This window comes from Capra hircus, chromosome 17 (assembly GCF_001704415.2).
Source record: "Capra hircus breed San Clemente chromosome 17, ASM170441v1, whole genome shotgun sequence".
NCBI classification, from domain to species: Eukaryota; Metazoa; Chordata; class Mammalia; order Artiodactyla; family Bovidae; genus Capra; species Capra hircus.
Window position 1 is genome coordinate 17,056,805 of NC_030824.1, and position 22,651 is coordinate 17,079,455.

Here is a 22,651-nt window from a genome sequence, read left to right on the forward strand (position 1 = left end):
CTAGAACCCACATGCCGCAACTAAGAGGTGGCATGCTGCAACTAAAGATCTCACATGCTGCAAATAAGACCTGGTGAAGTCAAGTAAATATATAAAATAAAAAGTTTGAATAGTAAGGGAATGATAAACATAAACAAGGAGAAAAAAAATGATGGAAAGGATCTGAGACAGAAAAGAAATAAAGATGTTAAACCGAGTTTTAACTAGAGATGTATTAGATCTCCCTTCATTAAATCAACACATCTGGATTCTGTAAGAACAAGATCAAGGTAAGACATTCAGGCATGATAAGAAAAAAGAAAGAAATCCTTGATTTGATGGTACTACAAATATTTGGATAAACCAGATTCTATATAAATCTGCAGACAGCTGGATATGAATTCCATCTATGGAAGACACAGATAAAAAGAATTTAGAGAAATATATTTACTTTGTAGTTGCTAGAAATCTCTCCTCTTAGGAAAATGGCAGAGAAATACTAAGTCTTGAGCAATGAACATGACTGAGTGACTTCACTTTCACGCATTGGAGAAGGAAATGGCAACCCACTCCAGTGTTCTTGGCTGGAGAATCCCAGGGACTGGGGAGCCTGGTGGGCTGCCGTCTATGGGGTCGCACGGGGTCGCACAGAGTCGGACACGACTGAAGCGACTTAGCAGCAGCAGCAGCAGCAGCAGAGCAATGAACACTTACTGAACTCAACAGTGGTCTGATTTACATGAGAATACCCAAGAATATGAAGACTTGGGTAGAGAAAAGAGCTCCTGAAACATAAACTTAATAAACAAACACTGTGTAGAAATATTCATTCTGACTCTTTGACTCAAAGCTTTATATATGTTTTTAGAAGAAGGATGAGAAAACATACATTTGAAAGATAATATTTTATGAAAACATTCAGCAAAACTCACATTTAATCTCTGTACTATTTAAAATTACTTTTTCTGTGAGACTTTTCCCTCATTAAAATCTTCCTTGAGCACTACAGATCTTAGGAACACTTTGTAGAATATCACCTACTTTCCTCTTTCGTATCTTTAAAAATGCAGTTCAAAAGTTGTGAGGTTAGAGGATTCTCTGGCACCAGGAAAGGCGAACTTTATTGATTATCCTATGAATCAATTAGCTTGGGTACAATGAGCTCTTATCTATAATAATTAGGGCACTGAGGAGACTGTAGCAACTGATCTGGTTCAACATTAATAAAATAATGGAAATGTATGCAAGATACCCACACTCATGCAAAACCTGTTTTTATAAAGAAGTAAATGTGAGGTTAAAAAAGGTCACCAGTTTTGAATTAGGAAACTACAAAGTAACAGTGGTGTAATAGTTTTTTTTTTGGCGATCCTCCTGAAAGTTGCTCAGTCTTTGAGACCCCATGGACTATATAGAATCTCCAGGCCAGAATATTGGAGTGGGTATCCTTTCCCTTCTCCAGGGTATCTTCCCAACCCAGGGATCGAACCCAGGTCTCCCACATTGCAGGCAGATTCTTTACCAGCTGAGCCACAAGGGAAGCCCAAGAATACTAGAGTGGGTAGCCTACCCATTCTCCAGGGGATCTTCCCGACCCAGGAATCAAACCAGGTCTCCTGAATTGCAAGCGGATTCTTTACCAACTGAGCTATCAGTTACTGTGTGGCAACTTGCAGGATCTTAGTTCCCTGACCAGGGATTGAACCTGAGTCCTCAGCAGTGACAGCAAGGAGTCCTAACCACTGGACCATCAGGGAATTCCTGTTGGTCCAATAATTTATAACAATTAAAAATTTAAGATCAATCTGTTATCTGATAGTAGGAATCATCTTTAAAAGTAGCTTAAGTGTTAACAATTGCAAAATCACTCACCTTGTGGCTCACAATTGACACAATATTTGATTCAAAATCAAGCAACAAGACATAAAGGACAGACTTTCGGACACAGGGGCAGAAGGAGAGAGTGGGATGATCTGAGACAGTAGTAGAGTGGGATGATCTGAGAATATGCATTACCATACATAAAACAGAGAGCCAGTGGGGTGCAGGGAGCCCAAAGCCAGTGCTCTGGACAACCTAGAGGGGTGGGATGGGGAAGGAGGTGGGAGGAAGTTTTAAGAGGGAGGGGACATATGTATACCTATGGCTGACTATGTTGATGTATGGCAGAAATCATCACAACATTGTAAAGCAATTATCTTCCAATTAAAAATAAAATAAAATTTTAAAAAATCAAGTAAAGAATGCTCAAGAACAAGATATGCTTTGAAGTATTATAATACGATGTGTTTTCCTATTTCTACATGTACATGTTAAATGTGTGCATGTGTGTAACACAACATTTTCCTGGGAATTAATGAATTGTGCATGCTGGAGGCTGTTGCTAACAACATAATCATCTCTATAAATGCTCTGATGGACTATGACAGCTTAGGAAACCATGTGAAAATAAAAAGCGCTATGCTCCCTGATAATATGCTATGGAGGACAATGATCAAACTATAACTCATAGTTACTTATTTGCTTAAAAGTAAAATTGCTTTATCAGAAAGGTTACCTAAGTCTTGTCCTGTGACTGTGACAACAGATTAAAAATGGAACTGCTTAAACCTCCAAAATATGCAAAATGGTAACTGAAAGAATATCGCTTTAATGACAGTTAAAACCATCCATCTCCATGGGCTAAATGTAGATGCATTTGGAAGCTAACCTTGGCTTTCAGGCTTGAGGTTAGACTAGCAGGACTTCTATTGTCATCTGGACAGGTGGCAATAACCTTAGACGGGGATGTCAGAGCCTCCGAAGTCTTCTTTTAGATCTGACATCAAGCTACAATGAACCCTGGCTTCTGAACAAACTTTGAATGCCAAAAGGCAAAGGCGAAGGGTTAACTGCTCGGTATTTTTTTTTTTCAAAATTTCTTACATGCTAAAATATTTTAAAAAGCAAGGACAGCTCGATTTAGATTATAAAAAAGGCACTCTGATGAAAAGCAAATGTGTTCCTAAATGTATTTTGAAGTAGATGGTTAGAAAGCTAATATAGAGCTTGCAGTCTAAATATATCATTCTTTTAGAGGCAGAACATATTGCTGGGGGAAAAAAATTCTCTATCACAGGACTTATGGCATATAGTAACTAAAATGTTTTTCCATTCGTTGAATCTTCAATGTTCAGGAATATTATTCAGTAGACCCAGAGAGAAGTCCTAAATTGGAAAAGCAGCTGAGTCCAAGGTCATCTCTCTTGTTTCCAAATATATCTTGAAACAAATGCAAGAAGGGCACTTTGCTGAGTGTTATCTGGACATATATAGTTTCAATCAAATTCTTCAAGAAGTGTCAGAATAAAAGTTGAACATTTGTTTGACACTGCCAAGTCACTAGCAAGTGGGTCTCTTCAAGGGCTGAGGCTCTCCTTGGCTACTTGGCAATTATTACAACGTAAAACAGTTCTTTTTCTTACTCTCAAGAAAAAGCAATCAAGGACTGTTAAACACCAGCTTTGAATTTTTTTCCTCACATTTCTGGATACATAGGAAATCAAATAAACTTATAAAAATGTCTCCCAACAAAAATGTAACTTTAAAATCTTCTGTTTCTCATCTAAATTTCTTCAAATTAGCAAATCTTTTCCACATATCTGAAAATGTGACATGAAACAAAAAAGTGATTGTACAAATGAGATGACAAAGAGTTGCAAACTGAATCAAAGAATAAAATGTTGAATCTCTGAGTTAGTGTAAAAAAATATTCCCCCAAAGATGATGAAACAAACAACTGACTATTGCCTATACTGCTCTCCTTTGTCATAAAAAACAAATCAAACTTAGTCCATGATAGCAGTCTCTTGTGGAGATGATAATCTGTGATTCCCTGCAATGCAGTGAATCTCTCATTTCATTGAGGGTCCAAAAGGAATTAGGATATTAACAACAGCTCCAACAACTGCACCAACTCAAAACAGCTCATCGATTTGGTTTCCAGCTCCTTTTCCAGCTTTAACTCTCTTACTCTCTGCAGCCTTGCCTGGCTCATACCTCAGGGCATTCCTTTCTTGGGGCTTCCTCAATCCCGTGGAGCTCTTGTTCCCTCCCTAAGCCAAATTCTACCCATGCTTCCAGAGTGGTTTTAAACTTGTACCATCTCTTTCTCCAGTCTGCCCAGATTGCTCCAGCCCACAGTGTTTTTTCCCCCTCTGAATTCCCATTGGACTAGTAACTCTTGATGGCATTCCAAACAGCTAAACTGAAACTTTCAGAGACCCTAAACTCTAAAGAGAGTGTAAGGAAGTCTGAGTTTTGATTTTTCTAAAGAAAACTTCTTTGATTTCTGAAATATCAAATATTGGGGTATATCTGTTTGATAATCCAGTGCTGTAAATTGCTTCAATCGCTGGTTCCTATCCAAACTTTACTCATCTTTCCAGGCCCAGATTATTCCCTCTTCTTTGATGAAACCTCCTGGACGCCCCTTTGACCTTTTAGTCTTCCCTAGTCCATTTTGGAAGAAGGAAATGGCAACCCACTCCAGTACTCTTGCCTGGAAAATCCCATGGACAGAGGAGGCTGGTAGGCTGCAGTCCATGGGGTTGCGAAGAGTCAGACATGACTGAGCGACTTCACTTTCACTTTTCACTCTCATGCATTGGGGAAGGAAATGGCAACCCACTCCAGTATTCTTGCCTGGAGAATCCCAGGGACAGGGGAGCCTGGTGGTCTGCTGTCTATGGGGTCTCACAGGGTTGGACACGACTGAAGCGACTTAGCAGCAGCAGCAGCAGCAGTAGCAGTCTGTTTTGACTGAACTTCTACAGCACACAAAATTCAGCACTAGGTTTTAGGATTCAATGTATTTGCTGTATTGTATTGTTAGTCTGGTTAATGACAGGGGCCATGTCTTATCCTTTTACTGTACCTTTTCATGGAGTCCAGCTGAGTGCCCAGCATGTCAAATTACAGAGCACACGAGCTTAGCCCATATTAGGAACTCCTTACCCTGGCCTCACACAACTAGGTAACTTACTGAGCCATTCTAGACTTGCCATTTCCTGAACATGTCATGTACTTAAATGCCTTTATGTCTTCCACTTGTCTTACACTATCAAAATCTTAATTCATTCTTATAAATCCAGCTCAAGTCCCACCTCTTCCATTAATCTTTCTCCAATCCCCCATGTCAAAATTAACTGTTTCTTCCTCTGAGCTCCTTGTTTTATACATTAAAAAAAACTTTTCTTTTTGCTGCTTAATGTTAGAATCTTCTAGACTGTGTGCTCTGAGAGAAAAAACCAGGTCATGTTCATTTTCTATTTTAGCATGTAGCACAGTGTCAAGCATGCAGAAGATACTCAATAAATATTCACATATAAATAAATGAATGAACTTACAATTTTATTCTCCAGTTAATCAAGTAACAGCTTGTTAATATCTTTGGTTTAGCCTTGGCATTTTCACAAATGAAGGTGAGAAAAGTCCATAAAACTATTCAATGAATTCTGGATTTGACTAAATAAATTTTGTGGTTCTGCTTAATATTTTATCTTATTTCAACCTTTAAGTTTGATGGCAGCATTGTTTATAAAGTAAAAAAACTGGAATCAATCTAAATGTCCATCAACAGGAGACATAAATGAGTTTAAGACTTTCACAGAGAAAGTTTTTTTTTTTTCTTTTTCACCACCATCTACCTCCAGAACTTTTTCATCATCCCAACTGAAACTCTTCATGGAGAAAGTTTTAAATTATAACATATAAAGTTTCTACTCTCTCTTTACCTAAAACTATTACTCACTTCTTTTATGCATTTACTCGACAATCATTTTTACTATAATTCCCTCATCTGGTTGGTAGAGTTTATTTACTTTAAAATATTTATTGATTTATTTTATTTATTTTTGGCTGTGCTGAGTCTTTGTTGCTGTACACAGGCTCAGTAGTTGCGATTTGTGTGCCATAGTTGTGGTGCATGGGCTTAGTTGCCACAAGGCATGTGGGATTTTCCTGGAGCACGGATAGAACCCATGTCCCCTGCACTGGCAGGTGGATTCTTAACCACTGGACCGCCAGGTTAAGTCCCAGCAGAGTTTATTTTTAATCATTCAGTTAAGTAGTGAAGTTTTTTTTTCAGCTATAGTTAAGGAAATATATTATTGAAAATGCATTATAAATGCAAAAAAAATAATTTCACGTATACTGCAGTTCATAAATGGACAGCAACCTTTATGGATATATACAACTATGGGTCACATTGCAGGACAGCACAGTAGTTAAGAGCACAGGTTTTGGACCCTGGCTCCACCTGCTACAGTTATTAGCTGTGTAATACTGTAAAAGCCTTTCTGTGCCTCAGTTTTTCCATTTATAAAGCGAGGATAATGGTATCCATCTCATAGGGTTATTTTGAGAGTTACACTGGTTCATACACATAAAGGACTTAGGACGGTGTCTGGTACATAATCAGTGCTTACTAATGGACTAGCTGCTAGCATATTATTGTTTTCATCTTTCTCACGATTCTGATTATTATAATAACCACAATAATATGACTCCCCTGAAGTAAAATTTTTTTCAGGGAGCAAAATTTGTTCAATCTGGCTTTGCCGAACTGCTGTTTAAAGAAATTTCCCTTCCTCTGTAAGTTGGCTTTGCTTCTAGAACCAATAAACCAATCAGTCTTTGTGGGACCGGCTCCCTCATGAGGAGTGAACTGCATTGCGGTTACTCTACCGAGGCTGGAAAGCCATTTGCCACAAGCACTCCTGTCCTGATTTCTGCACTGAGAGAGGCTGAAAGAGATCCCTCAAAGGTCCCAATTTAATGAATGACCATATGAATCATTCTGAGGTTCCTTTCAAGCTCCAAAATTCTCTGCCTATTCACCAGGTTCTCACATGCAATGTTAAGCGGCAGTCTTGCCAAGAACCTGCAGTTCATACTCTGAACTGAGGCGGAAACAAATACTGTCACAGAAAAGCAGAAAGCTTAAATTTCTTTCTGTCTTCTGAACAATGCATTTCCACAGCAGTGAACCACGTTTGGTGACTCAAGTCTCAGCAATTCTAGAGAGGAAATTGTGAAATTATCGCTGTTCGCTGAGACAGTACTTACAGTTTGCCAAAAGAGGGAGCATGGGAGCAGAAAACACATTTGTCCAAGTCTTAAAAAAAAAATGTTTGTTTGGATTTAGTTTTTTAGTTTTTTATTTCTTTTGCAAGGATTGGATGAAACTAAATGACAGTTACAGACAATATTTTCTTTTTAAGACTATCTTAAGACAGAAAGGTCCAAGATTGAAAATAGACACATAACTTTAAACAATCTCTCTCTATCTTCCCCAGACAAAACATTCACCTTATGCCTGGCTGCCACACATCAAATTGCTCTAACTAAACTGCTCTCATTAAAAAGAAAGGAAGGAGGAGCTCAGGCCAGCAGTTCTCCTGAGTAGGGAAGCAATCACATATTTAATAAAAGTGCAACTTTCTCTCCTGGCTGCCATGGATTGTTTAAAAGAGAAGGATTCATTGTATATATAATCTAGATCTCACCTTTACTACAACAATGGAGAAGTTATTGAAATAACCAAGTTTAATGAAAGTTAATCATCAGGGTGCTGTTACTCACTCCCTAAGGCTAAACACTCCTTGGTGCCAAGCAAGAGGAATGATGTAAGCTCCTAGAACCTTTTGTAGAAACAAGTCTTAGATTCACACTCATTAGTCACTAATACTGGGTGAAAGCCTGTGTAAGACAAGGAGGTTTCTATATATCATATCCCTACAAAGTCATTTTTTCAATACAAATTTGATTGCTGCTTTTGTAAATGCAGCTTTGGCAATTTCCCCATTTGTACATATATTTTTAGTATTTTTAGTTTAAGGAACATATTCAGTCTCTTACTCAAATTACCAAAACGTACTCTGTATCATGTTTAGCCTAAAAATTTAAGAAAGACACCTGGAAAATTCACAGAGCTTAAAAATTTTCCCCCCAAATTATATATGTTATATAAACTAATTACGTGATAGTTTAATGAAATGGTTTCTTTCATTGCTGCTGTCCACTGCATTAAAGCAATATGATATAAAATATTAGTCTAAAGAAGAAAGTTAAATATTCTACAATTTCCTGAGAGTTGGTTTAATTTCCATATGCCTCTGAACAATGCTCTAAGGTAATTCTGCTAACACTTTCTAGACCTGGAAAACACATGACCTTAGATTCAGTTATTAACAGATTTATAACAGAAAAGACATTATATTATAAAATTCTATAAAATTTTATATTATAAAATTCTTCTTAAAGGACAACCTTTAAAGTTATATTTTTCCTTAACTAATACAGGAAACAAGATAGGCAGTGGCTTTTTGAAACAGCTGGCAATACTGGGTCCTAGTAGGAGAAAATCTGTGAACAAAGAAGTAGATTTCACAGGCTACATTTTTTTCCTTAATTTGGGTCATCATGTGGAAGATGAGATTATTTTCTAAAATGATTAGGCATTCTCATCAATTAGCCAGCTAAAGTATCAATCCTGAAGGAAAAATGTAATAAGCTCTTCTTTTGTAAGTGCCACCTGTCAAAAACTGTCAGAGTTAGTCAAAGCTTTTTACTGTTCCAATCAAATCATAAAATGAGTGGAGTCACTGTATAAAACCCATTAAGCTATGTTACTAAATGTCCAATGTTACATAAAAACTATAAATAGCTTTGCACTTTTAGGCCTTTTTTTCAATTTGCTTTTCTTGAAGTAGTAATGATGTTCTGCTTCAGTGAATAAAATAATTTTGGAGCTGCCTTAGTGTTTAATCCACATAACTCTTTCTGTGTGGAATGAAAGCAAGCAGTAATCAAATCAGAATTATAAGCATTCCTTGACGTATCTCTTGCTAACAATTTAAAAAATTAAGAGCACCAAAGATAGCAAAGACTGAAAAAACTAGTCACTAGGCTTAATAGTCTTACAAATTGGCATTCCTTTGGGGAATAAAATGCTGTTTCTGGGAAGGGCATCTAGTCTTTTTCAAATATTTTTAAAGGAATTCATACTCTAAAAGGAACATCACTTACTACTGGCTTAAAAATAACAAGCCAGTAGCCAACTCTGAACAAATACAATGTCCCAAAACTGATTATTGAATTAGTAAGGGTTTGTTTCTACACACTGAACACAGTCTTTGCTCTTTTAGTACATGGTTGATCCAATAGTTGATCTAAGGGCCAAGTGAGAATTCTGATAACTGATATTTGTCCAAATAAGTAGTTAAAGTAAGCTGAGGATCAGATCCAAAGCACTTAATAACACTGAAATACTTCTCTTTTTTTTTCTTACAATATGTTAAAAGAAGTTTCTTTCTATACTTTCCTGGTAAGCTCTTCCATACTCAGATGGATCCTATCTATTCTGGCGATAGCTCCTAGAAATGTAAGTAATTTCCATGCTAATGAAATTCTCTAATTATCAAGAAAGACAAAAAAAGGGTAGGACACATTTGGGAACAGACACCCAAGGCCATTAATCAAGTTTGTATATTTTGCAAGGGTGGAAACAATTTTTTTCATCAAAATGTTTTTGCTTTGTTTTCTCCAGGAAAGCTAAGAAGAACGAACCCAAGAAGGACATGCTAACCATTTGAAATCTGAGTTTTCAAGTCTAAAATAAAGAAAATTTGAAAAGTATATTGAAACTGAAATGAAGTAAAGGGTGGCATATGAATTTAGTATCTTTAAGGAAAAATTAAAGACATCTTCAGATACCTTGTCCAAATGAAGCAGAGATTGGAGGCACTTTGACAGTTTCTTATATTTAAAATAATAATGCCCAGAACCTATTGTGTTAGATTTTTGGTGAAAATAAGCAATAATCTTAAATTTAGTACAGTACTATACATGAATACTTACTTTAAAAAGATTAAAATTTATACTATATAAATTTTAAATAGCCATGATATGTGCACCAAGTTTTATTTGCCTTTAAACAATACAAATAGAACAAATATGTGATTCAAAATATTAAATGTTCTTGAATTGTACAGAAGAAAAAGAAACTGAAGTGAAACTGTAGGAATTGCTGAACTTCAGATAAATGTTTCTTCAAAACAAGAGATATTAGTTCCTAAAAGATTTCTCTAAAGTTAAAAAAAGATTAAGAAAAACATTAAGCCACTGGGTTATTATGTTCAAACAAAAACTTACATGTTTCTTAATGGACATGTGTTTACATTTACAGATAGTAAACTCAGTCTCTTGTCTTATAAAACAGAAGACGCCACTGATGTATAAACTAAGCGAAATAATAAAAGCCTCTTTTTCATATTAGAAACTTTTAAAACCTAAATCTACCTTAGCATTATTTTCCATGAAAACTTAATAGAGAATGGCTAATCTGAAAGCAAAATGTTGAACAAATCACTTAAAAAAAAAAAAAGAAATACACCATGGGATTTTGCTTATAGCTAGCAGCATCAACTAACGCCCCTAACAATGGCAAATGAACTCAGAGTATCAGCCGGTCCTCTCCTCCCTCCTGAATTACCTGACCAATGGAAGTTTGGGTTTGTTGTTTCAGAAAGCACTGTTTCTTACATTCCATCAATTGTTCAAAATCATGCCACATTTTTGCTTGTTTCATATTTGGACCATGACTTTCTCGTACAGCTTTTTGTTTTTCCCGGAGTTTCTAGCATTAAAAAAAAAATAAGAATAATTAAATATCATATAGGGATTTACTTCTACTGCTCTAATCAGAAGAATATGGTATGCTTTGTACATCTGATAAATAATAGCTAAACCAGATGATATATGAAAGCTAAGATGATAAAAGTTAATTAAATTTACCATAGATCTAAGACAACCTGAAGCTAAAAAGAACAGAAAAATAGAAAAGAAGGGGAAAATAAGGGAAATCAGGAAAGTGGAGCAGTATCATGGTATATAAAAAATGCAGATTTTGGAAGTCAGAAGACTTGAGTTCCAACCTTGGCTTTGTCACTAGCCATAAGGAAGACAATTTCTCTGGACTGTAGTTTGTTCAACTGTCAATTAAGGTTAATAATAGGAGTAATTATAAAAGTATCTGCTTTATAATACTATTTTTTTCACATGACAATAGATATAGAAATAATTACAAACTATCATGTGTTATATATGTTATTATTATTAAATATTATATTCTTTCCTAAATCAGTATACTCTAAGGGTATGCTCTATGCCCAAATAAATCAAATTGTATGCAACTATTCTTCAAGGAGAAAGTCCAGTGATATTTTTAAAAGGCTCAGATCCTTATCAGAATTATTTTTGTTACTAATAGCCTACATATATAGTTCCACCTTCCAATACTGTTCTACTTACTGACTAAAATTATAAACAGGAATAGGAACATTTTTCAGTAAACTGCGAACTGTTCTTTGGCTCTGTGTTATGGCAAATCAAAGAAGAGTGACCAAGAAAAGATCGCACAAAGTCAGAGAGACAATGAGAGGAAAGAAAAGTAGGAAGGAAAGAAGAGAAAAACAGAGAAGACAGCACAATAAGGAAGCAGAGAGTAACAGAAATACACTCACTGACACAGACTGTCCAAAATCACCAAGAAGGGCAGAAAAACAAGCAAAGATTACATGGGAACATCCCCATCTTTTCCTCTTTTAGTATGCAGGATTGATCTAACAGTTGATCTAAGGACACAAGTGAGAAGGCTGGTGGTCGGTACTTGCCCAAATAAGAGGCTAAACTAAACTGAGGCCAGATTCAAAATGCTTATTAAAGACTGCCCTTCCCACCTATGGCTAAGAAAAGCAAAGTTAACAGCAGACAGCAAAACAAAACAGAATGAAGAAAATATAATTTAAATATAAACAGCAAATTTTTGACACAATGCCTGGCATGCAAATACATCTACTTAACTCATGTTACAAATAAAGTATCTTACAACAAATATTTTTATCCTTATAAACTAAAACAAAAGTAGTAAGTCAGATCAAGAGTTTTAAGAGTATTGAACATGATTTTAAGATTAAGGTACTACTTAACTGTAACTTTTCTTATATTATTGGAATAATTTCTTTTTCAAAAATCCTAACAACCAATAAAAGCTATTTAAAGAACCAAAGACAGAATGCAGGCATTGTCTGTATCAAAAATATTAAATTTAATTTGCTTCATAACCATATGTGTTTGAAACCTTTAACTTTATGAATACAACTGACTTTATAATTTATTTTTAATGTTACTGTCATGTACTACAGATTTATTTTATGGATAGTTGTAATGCACAAAAAATATTTGTCACAGATTTCATTGTTCTTAAAAGGAAGAGGTGGTACAGGAGGGGGAAAGTTACAACTTTGAGCATCATATTCCACGGCACTTGGTAAGGCAAAGTCTAGTATACGATAGTGTGAATTGTAGCACTATAGCTTGGTCTAATTTCAGAAACTCAAGCTGGCCTGAGGAGGTCTGTGGATGTCCAGTCTGCTGGTTTGGAAGACTTACGCTATTGTCAGTTTGAAAGCCTAGGTATATTCTGTGTTTGCTTTGAAAATTTAGATCTATTCTAATAGTGAGAGGATCAATAAGCTTTCTTTCTTAAGTGATACAGCCAGACAATCAGGGCATGAGCTAATCAATGGCTCATTTTGCTCAAACATGCTTGATGTCAGAATGTTGCTACTGCTTTCCCCTCAAATCTTGCAGTATAATAAAACACTACACTGGGTGGGGAAAAAATAATCATATTTAGCCATTAAGTTTGAGTCTATGAAAGGATTCAAGGTTTGGCAAATATTTCTCTATATACAACATCCATTCAGATACTAAACAAATGAAGTGGAGGAATATTTTCATATGAAAAAGCACATTACTTCACTTAAAAAATATCTGGATGAAAGTCTATTATTGACAATCATACTAAATCCTAAAGCCCCCAAAATCTCTAGTTAAAATACTGTATAAATGTGTGTACAACTTGATTCAAATACATACATTTGAACATGAAAGTATCCAGTAGCTAAACTGTACAATGTATTGATTGAAGTAAAGCCCTACTGTTAATTTTTACTTTCAGAACAGAAAAGCCTATCTTTATATAAAATCATTTCCAGGCTGCAGACTCAATAATATTTGACCACTGAAATGAAACACTGACATATAGTTAGTATTTTAAAAGAAAAACTGCAGCTAACAATTCCTAACAAATGATAATACAAACTAGACACTCCTATTAGAAAAACTAAGAGGAAACTTCAATTTTCAGTAGTGAAACTCAGTAAGAAACAGATAAAATGGTGTATAGTGAAGCATGGTTAGCATTCACTATATAACATGGTCTTAAAATCATTGAAGATTAGAATCAGTTAGAGAAATCAGTTAGTCATTTACATCCTGATGGTCAAGGCCCCTACCACCTCTTCCACTAGGAGTGTCTCAGGGAACTGAAAAAACAAAGCTTAATCATACACTCCTATTTTTAGTAGTCCTCATATAAGACTGGCAGGTAGGGAGTGAATATCTTAAGAAAAGTTTTTTGATTATTTTTAACTGAGTCAATGTTTGTAAAGGACTTAGACCAGGCCCTGGCTCATAGTAAGAGCTTTGTGCTTATTAAATAAAATAAATGAGTAAGTTTATACTTATCTTATAAACAGAGATACCTGGGAATAATGTGAAACTTGTAGTTCATTCATTACATGTGGCATTTTGTTATGTATGAACTTTTTATTTAAAACTAGATTTCTCCCTTTCCCCCAAAATCTATGTGCCTTCACTTTTATAAAAATAAATTTCTAAGGAAGAGTCTTCATTTTTCAAAGAGAGTAAGAAAGTTCTAATTTCCCCTATAACCTTAAAAAAAACTGACAATGACATAACCATGTCCTGTAAACCTGAATTATGCACACATTAAAAAACAAACAAATATTCTTACCTTTCCAAGATTTTCCTGTTCAGCAATATTTTTGGTATATTGTTCCCTAGGGAGTCAATATAATGATATAGTTTACATTTACTTCAATTGATTTGATCATACAACTAAATTATATCAACATATCTATCTAAATATATTAGCTAATACAGTTTAGAGTACTAGAGTCAGAATGAAACCCATTATCAAATACTCCCTTTTCTAATCTTTAGTTCATCTAATAAACAATGATATAAGTAAAAAAAAAGGCAAAATATCATGTAAGAAATTAAGTACTATTTGTGGTTAATCTACACTTAAAACAATAGCAATACATTTGCTTAAATTACACTTTTTTGGAAGAGGCTTGCAGAAAAGAGAGAGGATACACATTAAAAAAATAACAAACCAAAAAAAAAAACACACAAAAAACAAACCACAATAAATATCATCTAACCCTCCAATCCAACTTCTACGAAGCCTTCCTACAGAAAAACTCTTAAAACTTAATAAAAATAAAAGCAAAGACTATTCACTTCACCATTGCTTACTGTAGTAAAAATCTACAATCAACTAAATGTTGATAGATGGGGAAATGTTTAAATAAATTATGGTACATCCATTCAAAAGAATAATACAGAGTTGTAAAAAAAGAATGAGGTAGATTTATAAATACTAAACTGGACAGAATTCTAGATAAATGAGGTATGGCAATGTAGATAACATTTAATTTTTGTGCACTATACTTGATAATGGTTACTTTTTATTTTTATAAATATTTCTTTTGTAAGCTAAAAAATTATAAATTTTTAATGTAAAAAATATAAATAATATCATATGGTATTTTTAAACAAAAGTATAATTATATTTTAAGACAAAAAGTAAGATTTAAAGTGTTAAGGACAAAAACTGAAGAATGAAGACAATGGAACCAATGATAAGAAGAGAAACTTTAGACCTCAAATTTGTATGGAAAAAGACTGTATTTCTGTGAAAAGCTACACAGCAGTACTCAAGAAGAAATTACATAACACAAAATTGGGAATCTAAGAAATCATAAACCACAAAGACAAACTCTAGCAGGTTAAGTGAAGAAAGATTTGCATTTGTGTAAAAAAGGGAGGTTAACATCTTTAGAACAGAAAGAAAGGCGATCAGAAGTACCCGAAGTCCTTACAGAGATGAAGTGAGGGTAGAATCTGTGCACAAGGATAAAAGCTAAAGGGAACAGACCCAGTCTGGATGAACCTTCATTTTGCCCATAAAATTTGTGAGACACTAAGTCAGTGTTTGCTTTTCTAGCTCTCCAGTGAAAAACAGCTCAGAGGATATAAATGACATATTACTCAGAATAATGTATGATTATAATTAAGAGAACTTTAAATAATTCATTTATTACCCCAGGTCTGAGGAATGTCCAAATTGTTTTAGGATTTCCATTTCTATTTTATCAAGAAATCAATAGGTGCATGCTCATAACACTAATATGTAATTTTATTCAATTGATTTACTCAAGTAGTAATTACAGAGCACCTGTTCTATACCAAGTATGTCCTGGGATTTCAAGAAGAAAACAGGGACAGACAAGGTCCTCACTCTTCAGGAACTCATACTATATCATTTCCAAAATACTGCTGCAAACATTACATTGAACTTGAGCTCCTATGGCAAATATTGTTCTCTTTATTTTATAGATGAAAAAGTGATATATCCAAGATCACAAAACTAGGAACTGGAAAAATCAGGTTAGAAACAAAATTTTATTGAGTCCCTTTCTAGAACTTTGATATATAACATGCTGCCTCTTTAAATAAAATTACATTTTACAAGTGATCTTTCAAAAACAAGCTAATTTCTTAGAACTTTGGCCTTACCAGAAAGTACCATAAAAGTAGAAAATGAAATGACATAAAAAATATTGTGTCTACACTAGTAATAAATTTTACATATGTATCAGTGAGTTTAGAGTATAACTCCATTTTATTCCTAAATATTCTTATCATGTACTTCTCTAGTCAGGGTGCAATATTTTTCTATTGGAAAACTGAGGAATGGTAAAGATTTACAATGATTTTTAAAATAATGGAAATCTCCTTGGAAGTCCAGTGGTTAAGACTTCTCACTCCCAACACAGGGGGCATTGGTTCTATCCCTAGTTGGGAAACTAAGATCCCACATGGTGCACTGTGTGGCCAAAAAATTAAATAAATAAAAACGATGAAGAGGAATATCTAGAAAACAGATCAGAAAACCAATAGCTCAGGAGCAATGTTTCCTTCTTCCTTCTTCATTAATTGCATTGATAACTTTGGAAGAAAAGAAACAATTTCTAAAACTTTTATTTTTCAAGAACAAAATTACTTCTCACATTAGTGAACATTAGTATCGACTATATAGATTTAGTGAGCAAAATTTACATGCAATAAAATAATTTGAATAAATACATTCAGTATGTTTAATATGCTAGAGCATTAAAAATAATATCCTATTTATAGGATGTTTTCAGCCTGGCTTGCATTATATAAAGAAATTTAGACTCTGCAAAACATTCTACTTCTTAGATTCCTTTTTATAATACCAATGTACTGTTGTTGTTCACTTGCTAAGACATGTCGGACTCTTTGTGACCCCATGCATTGCAGCATGCCAGGTTTTCCCATTTCACTATCTCCTGGAGTTTGCTCAAACTCATGTCTATTGAGTCATGAATATCAATGTATAAGCTACTAAAAATCTCAACTGCACTCTTGAATAAATGTGAATCCTACACTTCATTTGAGTTCTTACTGAATGGTAAAAGCAAAGCATTTGAATTGTGATTAAGGGCAAAGAAAGTTTATCTTGTTCACTACTGCATATTTTTTTCAAAGCTAGCAATTCAACTATAAATGTATTTTTAAGGCAGCATTTATTATGTTATAGTATGCTAGAATTACAAAAAGAAAAAAATCACCATATTAGGCCTAGTAGTATTTATACATTCTTCGTTTCAAAGGCTGGCACTCTGCAATCATAGAATTTCTAGCTGAAGTGCAGCTGCTCACACTGCAACAATGAGCACACCAATAACCAGAGTCCAGGCTACGTGGGACTTTAAAAATAGACCAAATTTAGTGCTTATAAAAAAGCAACCATGAAATAATACGTAATGCTACATGCATACATACTCAGCTGTGTCTGACTCTTTGTGACCCCATGGACTATAGCCTTCCAGGTTCCTCTGTCCATGGAATTCTCCAGGCAAGAACACTGGACTGGGTTGTCATTTCCTACTCCAAGGGATCTTCCCAACCCAGGGATCAAACCTACGTCTCTTGAGTCCCCTGCATTGGCTGGCAGATTGTTTACCACTGCACCACCTGGGAAGCTCAACATATTCCTGAGGAGGGGGTAATGGGGATTAAGTGGCTTAATGGCTATAAGAGTTTCTGTTTCAGGTGATGAAAATGTTTTGGTAATCTATAGTGATGGTTACATAATATTTTGAATGTAATGAATACAACTGATTATACACTTAAAAATGGTTAAAATGGCAAATTTTATGTTATGTCTTTTGTCACAATAAAAAGTAAGCAAGCAAGCAAGAAAAATTATATGTATTCTTACTTAGTCAGGAGGACTGGACTACCCAGAGGATGTTCAACAAGATTTAATTCTAAATAATATCTTACTGTTTGCTTATTTAGGTACTCTGTATAATTCCATCTTATCTTCTATAGATGAAAACATTAAGTAACTCAATATAAAAACAACAAAATTACTTGCCTAATTGCTTTTCTTTTTTCTTGTTGATCAGAGGAGACATATGCCTTCATTTCATCAGTAGCACGACGAAGTTGTACTTCTAGGTTCTAAGTGGAAAGACTATGTTCTGGTTAAGTCCTTGATACAGAAAAATCTCAGAAAAGTTTCTGATCCAATTTTCTTTGTCTTACCTTAATCATACAGTTTATATAATGGTATCTACTTTCTTCTTGAAGACACTCCTCACGGAGCCCTCTGACTTCCTAAAAGATAATTTTAAATGGGCAATATTATCGAAATAATAATTAGATACAGAAAGGATAACCAAATGCACAACAAAAGAAATACTATCAGAGTATTTCCTCTTCTGCACCAAAACTTTATTGTATCAGACTAGGTTGCAATCTTTTCTAGAGACATGCATACCACTCTACAACCTATAAGTTCAGTTATTAAGTAACTACTGTGTGCCTAGCTCTGTGCTAGGTGCTGGGGACAGAGAAGTGAACAAGACAGGTCCCTGCTCTCATTCAAGTAGAGGAGACAGATATAAACAAGGAAATGTGTACTGAAGGCAGTTGCAGATGGGGTAAGTGCTATGAAGAAAATTCTGCAGTACAATGTGATAGGGGTACTGATTGGGCGAAGTTAGACAGGTGATTAGAGAAGATCTCTAGGAGGCGGTAACATTTAGGCTGAGACCTAAAATGGTGAAAGAAAAAGAGAGAGAAAGGCAAAGAGCTGGTGGTAGAGTATCCCAGAGAGAGAAAAATATATGCAAATCTGCCCCTGAGGAGAAAACAAGCTTGGCCTGTTTGAAGTACAAGAAGAAGGCTACTATGTCTGGGGTCTGTAGGTGAGGAGGAGAGCATGTGGATATGAAGTTCGTGGAGCAGGTAGGGTCTTGAAAACCAAAGTTCTGAAGTTAGATTTTAAGTGCAACAGGAAGCCGGTAGAAGGTAGTTTAAGTGTTGTACCGGTTTCTTTGGCTGCTCTATGGAGAATAAACCTTAGGGAAAGGCAAGTGTGGAAGGGGAGAGGAGGTTGTAGGTTACTGTGGTAGTCAAGGAAACACATGATGGGGCCTGGACTCTGGCAGTAGGGGTGCAGATGGAGAATTTAGGGTGTGTACATCAAGTTTGAAGAAATAAAAATCTCTGCAACTTGGTAGACAGACTCAAGGCATGAGGGCAAAGATCTGGGAATCTTTTGACATTGGTGTAGTGGAAATATGCATACAAAGTCAGTTTCTGCTAGGTTGTTAAAATAAGAACTATCTCCTTACCTGTTCTAATTTGGACCGATTGCTTTCAAGGCCTGCAGCACAGCTATCATACTGGGATTTCTTTTCATCACACTCTTGGGTTAACTCCTAGTATGAAAAGGGTGATTGATTGAATAAATAAAAAAAAAGAAGGCCTAGAAGGTGACTCTGAAACAATATATGACCTTGTCAGTCTTGTAACTTAACTCTAAGCTTCTTGGCATACTAATGAGTTATTTATACAACAACAAGATATTTGAGCATTATGACAGATGAAGGTGCTGATAAAAAGAATAGCTGCCATGAATTGAGTTGTGTGCCAGGCTCTCTGTTAGAAGCTGGGGATACAAGAGTGAACAAAAGAGTCAAAAATCCTTCCTTTCAAGTAACGCTCAGACAAGTAAACAGGCTGAGTGCTACGAGAGACAAATGCAAGGTGTTACAGGAGCACATGCAACTCTCATTGGACTTAACCCAGGCTTGGGGATCAGCAGGGACAACTTCCTGGAGAAACTGATATCTAAGCTGAGGTACCAAGGATTAGTAAGAATAGTTAGACAGACTAGGAGACAGACAAGGAGGAGAGTGTTCAGAAAAAAGGAACACTATGTATGAAGTCTTGGAAGATTAGAGAGAAGGACAATTCAGGATGTGTAAGTAGTTTATTATACTGGAGCACATCTAGGAAGTGTGAGAAGGGGCTGGAGACTTTGGCAGAGGCCTGATCAGAACTTTGTAAACCATGTTAAGGGCGTTTGAGCTTTACCCTTGACAATAACTAAATCTCACAACAACCTCTTAAGGTAAATACTAATATCCCCACATTGTGCTTTAGAGAAAATTCACAGAGGACAAGTATCTTGCAAAAGATTATATGGCTGGAAAGAGGTGTTAGAATTTGAACTCAGGCTGTTTGAGTAGTTTCTAATGTAATATTTTTTCTAATGTAATATTTTGAAGCTGCTGCTGCTGCTGCTAAGTAACTTCAGTTGTGTCCGACTCTGTGCGACCCCATAGACGGCAGCCCACCAGACTTCCCCGCCCCTGGGATTCTCCAGGCAAGAACACTGGAGTGGGTTGCCATTTCCTTCTCCAATAATATTTTGAAGCAGATAATCTGAAAATTTGCTACCAACACCTAGAAATGCTAAAAGTATCAACAAATGCTTAATAAGGTAGGGTAAGCATCCTTTCAAATCGAGAGCTAACTGAACTCTCAAGGAAGTAAAACGAATTACCAGAGTTAGAAACAAAGGATGACAGCCTGTGGATACCCTTGGTGAAGGGAGTTGGGAGTCAATCTTGATAACAGAATGATTAGAATGGCTAGGCAGGGCAAAAGACCTTGAAATCTGTGAGTAAAGGGTTAACACCAGGCCAGCCTGGGAATGACCTTGGTTTTACATAGCACAGTTTCCTTGGGAACAAGAGAGTTAACATTACTGGGTAATGTTGTGTGGTGCTTCTATTGCTGGATGGGATTGCATCTGGGTTGGGGTGACTAGCAAAGTATAAAAGATTGGTGGGAAAAAGATGCCATGGTTTTTATGTATCAAAGTGACCTACAGACATCTGAGGCTCTCGTGGTTGACAGTCACATACACACCAAATAGGAGAAGGGGCAACAGAGGCTATGTACTTGGGTAGCTGTTGGGCCTGTAAATGAGATGAAGATACTATAGTAGATGAAAGACTTTTTTTGTCTGTGAGTCTGATGGAAAACCGATCAGTAAATGTAGCTATGTTGCTTCAGAAGGAGATGGAACAAAGGTGCCTGTCCTCAGCAAGTTTGGGATTTGGACTTACCCTGTGTCTGTGACCTAAGAACTTCCAAGCTGAGACATTAACTCAAAATTAGCTCCAAACTTGTGACATTCAGAACAGAGAATACAAGCAGAACAACAGCAAAAACACCCTGGAGGGACACACCCTCCATCCTAGCTGCCAGGATTCAAGAGACAAAACCCTACTAAAGGTAAGCTCACAATCCAAAACTATAAATATGCAGGGAATAATCAATCCATTATGAGTGAGAATTAGAAGATATAAAACAGTAGGAGTAAACCTCCTCTAGCAGGAGAATACTAGAAATAAATCTATTAAATAAGTATACTTAACATTTTATTAAAGGAGGAACTGAAAACAAAAGACTGAAAAAGGTACAGTGAGTAAAAAAACAGACAAAAATGAAAAAGAAGTCACTGAAATTAAAACTAAGTAGGCAACATAAATATAAGATTAGCTCAGGAGATAGAATGAGTTAGAAAACAGAGCTAAAGAAATTATCAAAAATTCATCACAAAGAGACAAAGAGATGAAAATATGAAAATGAGGTTAAACAACAGAGAACAGAATAAATACATCTAACATACATCTAACAGAATTGCTGAAGAACAGACCAGAAAGACCAGGGGAGAGAATATTTGAAGACATGTAGAATATGTCCAGAATTAATGAGAGACAAAAAGCATGAATTGTAGCAGAGCAAATAACACTAAATCTATACTTAGATTATGTCAGTGAAATGGGACACCACCACCGACAAAGATAAAAATACTAAAACTATCTATAGATTCAAGGGAATCCCTATCAAAATACCAATGGTACTTTTCACAGCACTAGAACAAATAATTATAAAACTTTCATGGAAACACAAAAGACTCTGAACAGCCAAAACAATCTTCAGAATGTAGAACATAGCTGGAAGTACCATATGCCCTGACCTCAGACTATACTACAAAACTACAGTAATCAAAACAGTATGATGTTGGCACCAAGGAGAGACACATAGATCAATGGAACAGAAAAAAAGCCCAGAAATAAACCCACACACTTATGGTCAATTAATCTATGACAAAGAAAACAAGAATATACAATGGAGAAAAGACAGTCTCTTCAATAAGCGGTGCTGGGAAAACTGGACAACTACATGTAAAAGAATGAAATTAGAACATTTTCTCACATCATGTACAAAAATAAACTCAAAATGGATTAAAGACCTAAATGTAAGAAATCATAAAACTTAGAAAACATAGGTAGAATACTTTTTTTTAAAAATCTCAAATCAAGAGTTTTTATTGCCTCTTTAAAAGATCACAACTGAGTCCATAGAACCATCTGCTATCCCATCTGCAGCAGGATCACTGAGATCTTATTCATCAGCCTGCTGAACTGTTCCTTTTTCAGAAACATAGATACCATCCAAAAATTTTCTGATATCCTTGTTTTTAATTGTGGTGGCTTGCTGAATCAAAGCAGCTGAATTTGACACAAGTTCAATGTCATTTCCTTCAAGAATCAACTCATCTTTCTGGGCTTGAGATACTGAACAGGCAACCCCTGGCCTCATTCAAACCCTGCGTATATATTTTTCACCCCAAAAATTTTGGATTTCCACAAGAGAACCATTCTCCTGAATAACAGCGTTGATGGGGAAGTGGGCATACACTGACCTCATCTTGTAATGGAAGCCCACTGTAACACCCTTGATCATGTTCTGTACGTGACTACAGATTGTGTGAACAGTGGCCAGTTCCTTTCTGTTTCCCCACTATTTGTCAACACGGAGCCTCTTCCTTTTCTTTCCAAGGAGACTGAGTTCTACATTGATGTGATTGAAGTCCGTCCGTAGGGTGCCTCTGGGGCTCTTCACAATAACTGTCCGTCCCTTCAAGTTAATGTCGACATTTTCTGGGATGTCGACAGTCTGATTGCTGAGAATGGTCTTCATTTTCTCAGTAGATGCGGCAAAGAGCGGTAGAATACTT

At 35.6% G+C, this 22,651-nt stretch overlaps 1 protein-coding gene and 1 pseudogene across 1 annotated transcript in view; both read right to left on the bottom strand.

The window, feature by feature from the left end:
* Positions 7,155-22,651, bottom strand: part of IFT81 (intraflagellar transport 81) — a 99,739-nt gene continuing 84,242 nt past the window's right edge. The window contains exons 15-19 of the mRNA XM_005691425.3: positions 18,906-18,992; positions 17,812-17,883; positions 17,642-17,727; positions 13,901-13,946; positions 7,155-10,657 (exon numbers count right to left, since the gene is read on the bottom strand). Coding sequence (XP_005691482.1) covers positions 10,475-10,657; positions 13,901-13,946; positions 17,642-17,727; positions 17,812-17,883; positions 18,906-18,992 — 474 coding nt within the window. The 3' untranslated portion in view covers positions 7,155-10,474. The remainder of the gene's footprint in view (positions 10,658-13,900; positions 13,947-17,641; positions 17,728-17,811; positions 17,884-18,905; positions 18,993-22,651) is intronic.
* LOC102174415 lies at positions 22,013-22,641 on the bottom strand (annotated as a pseudogene).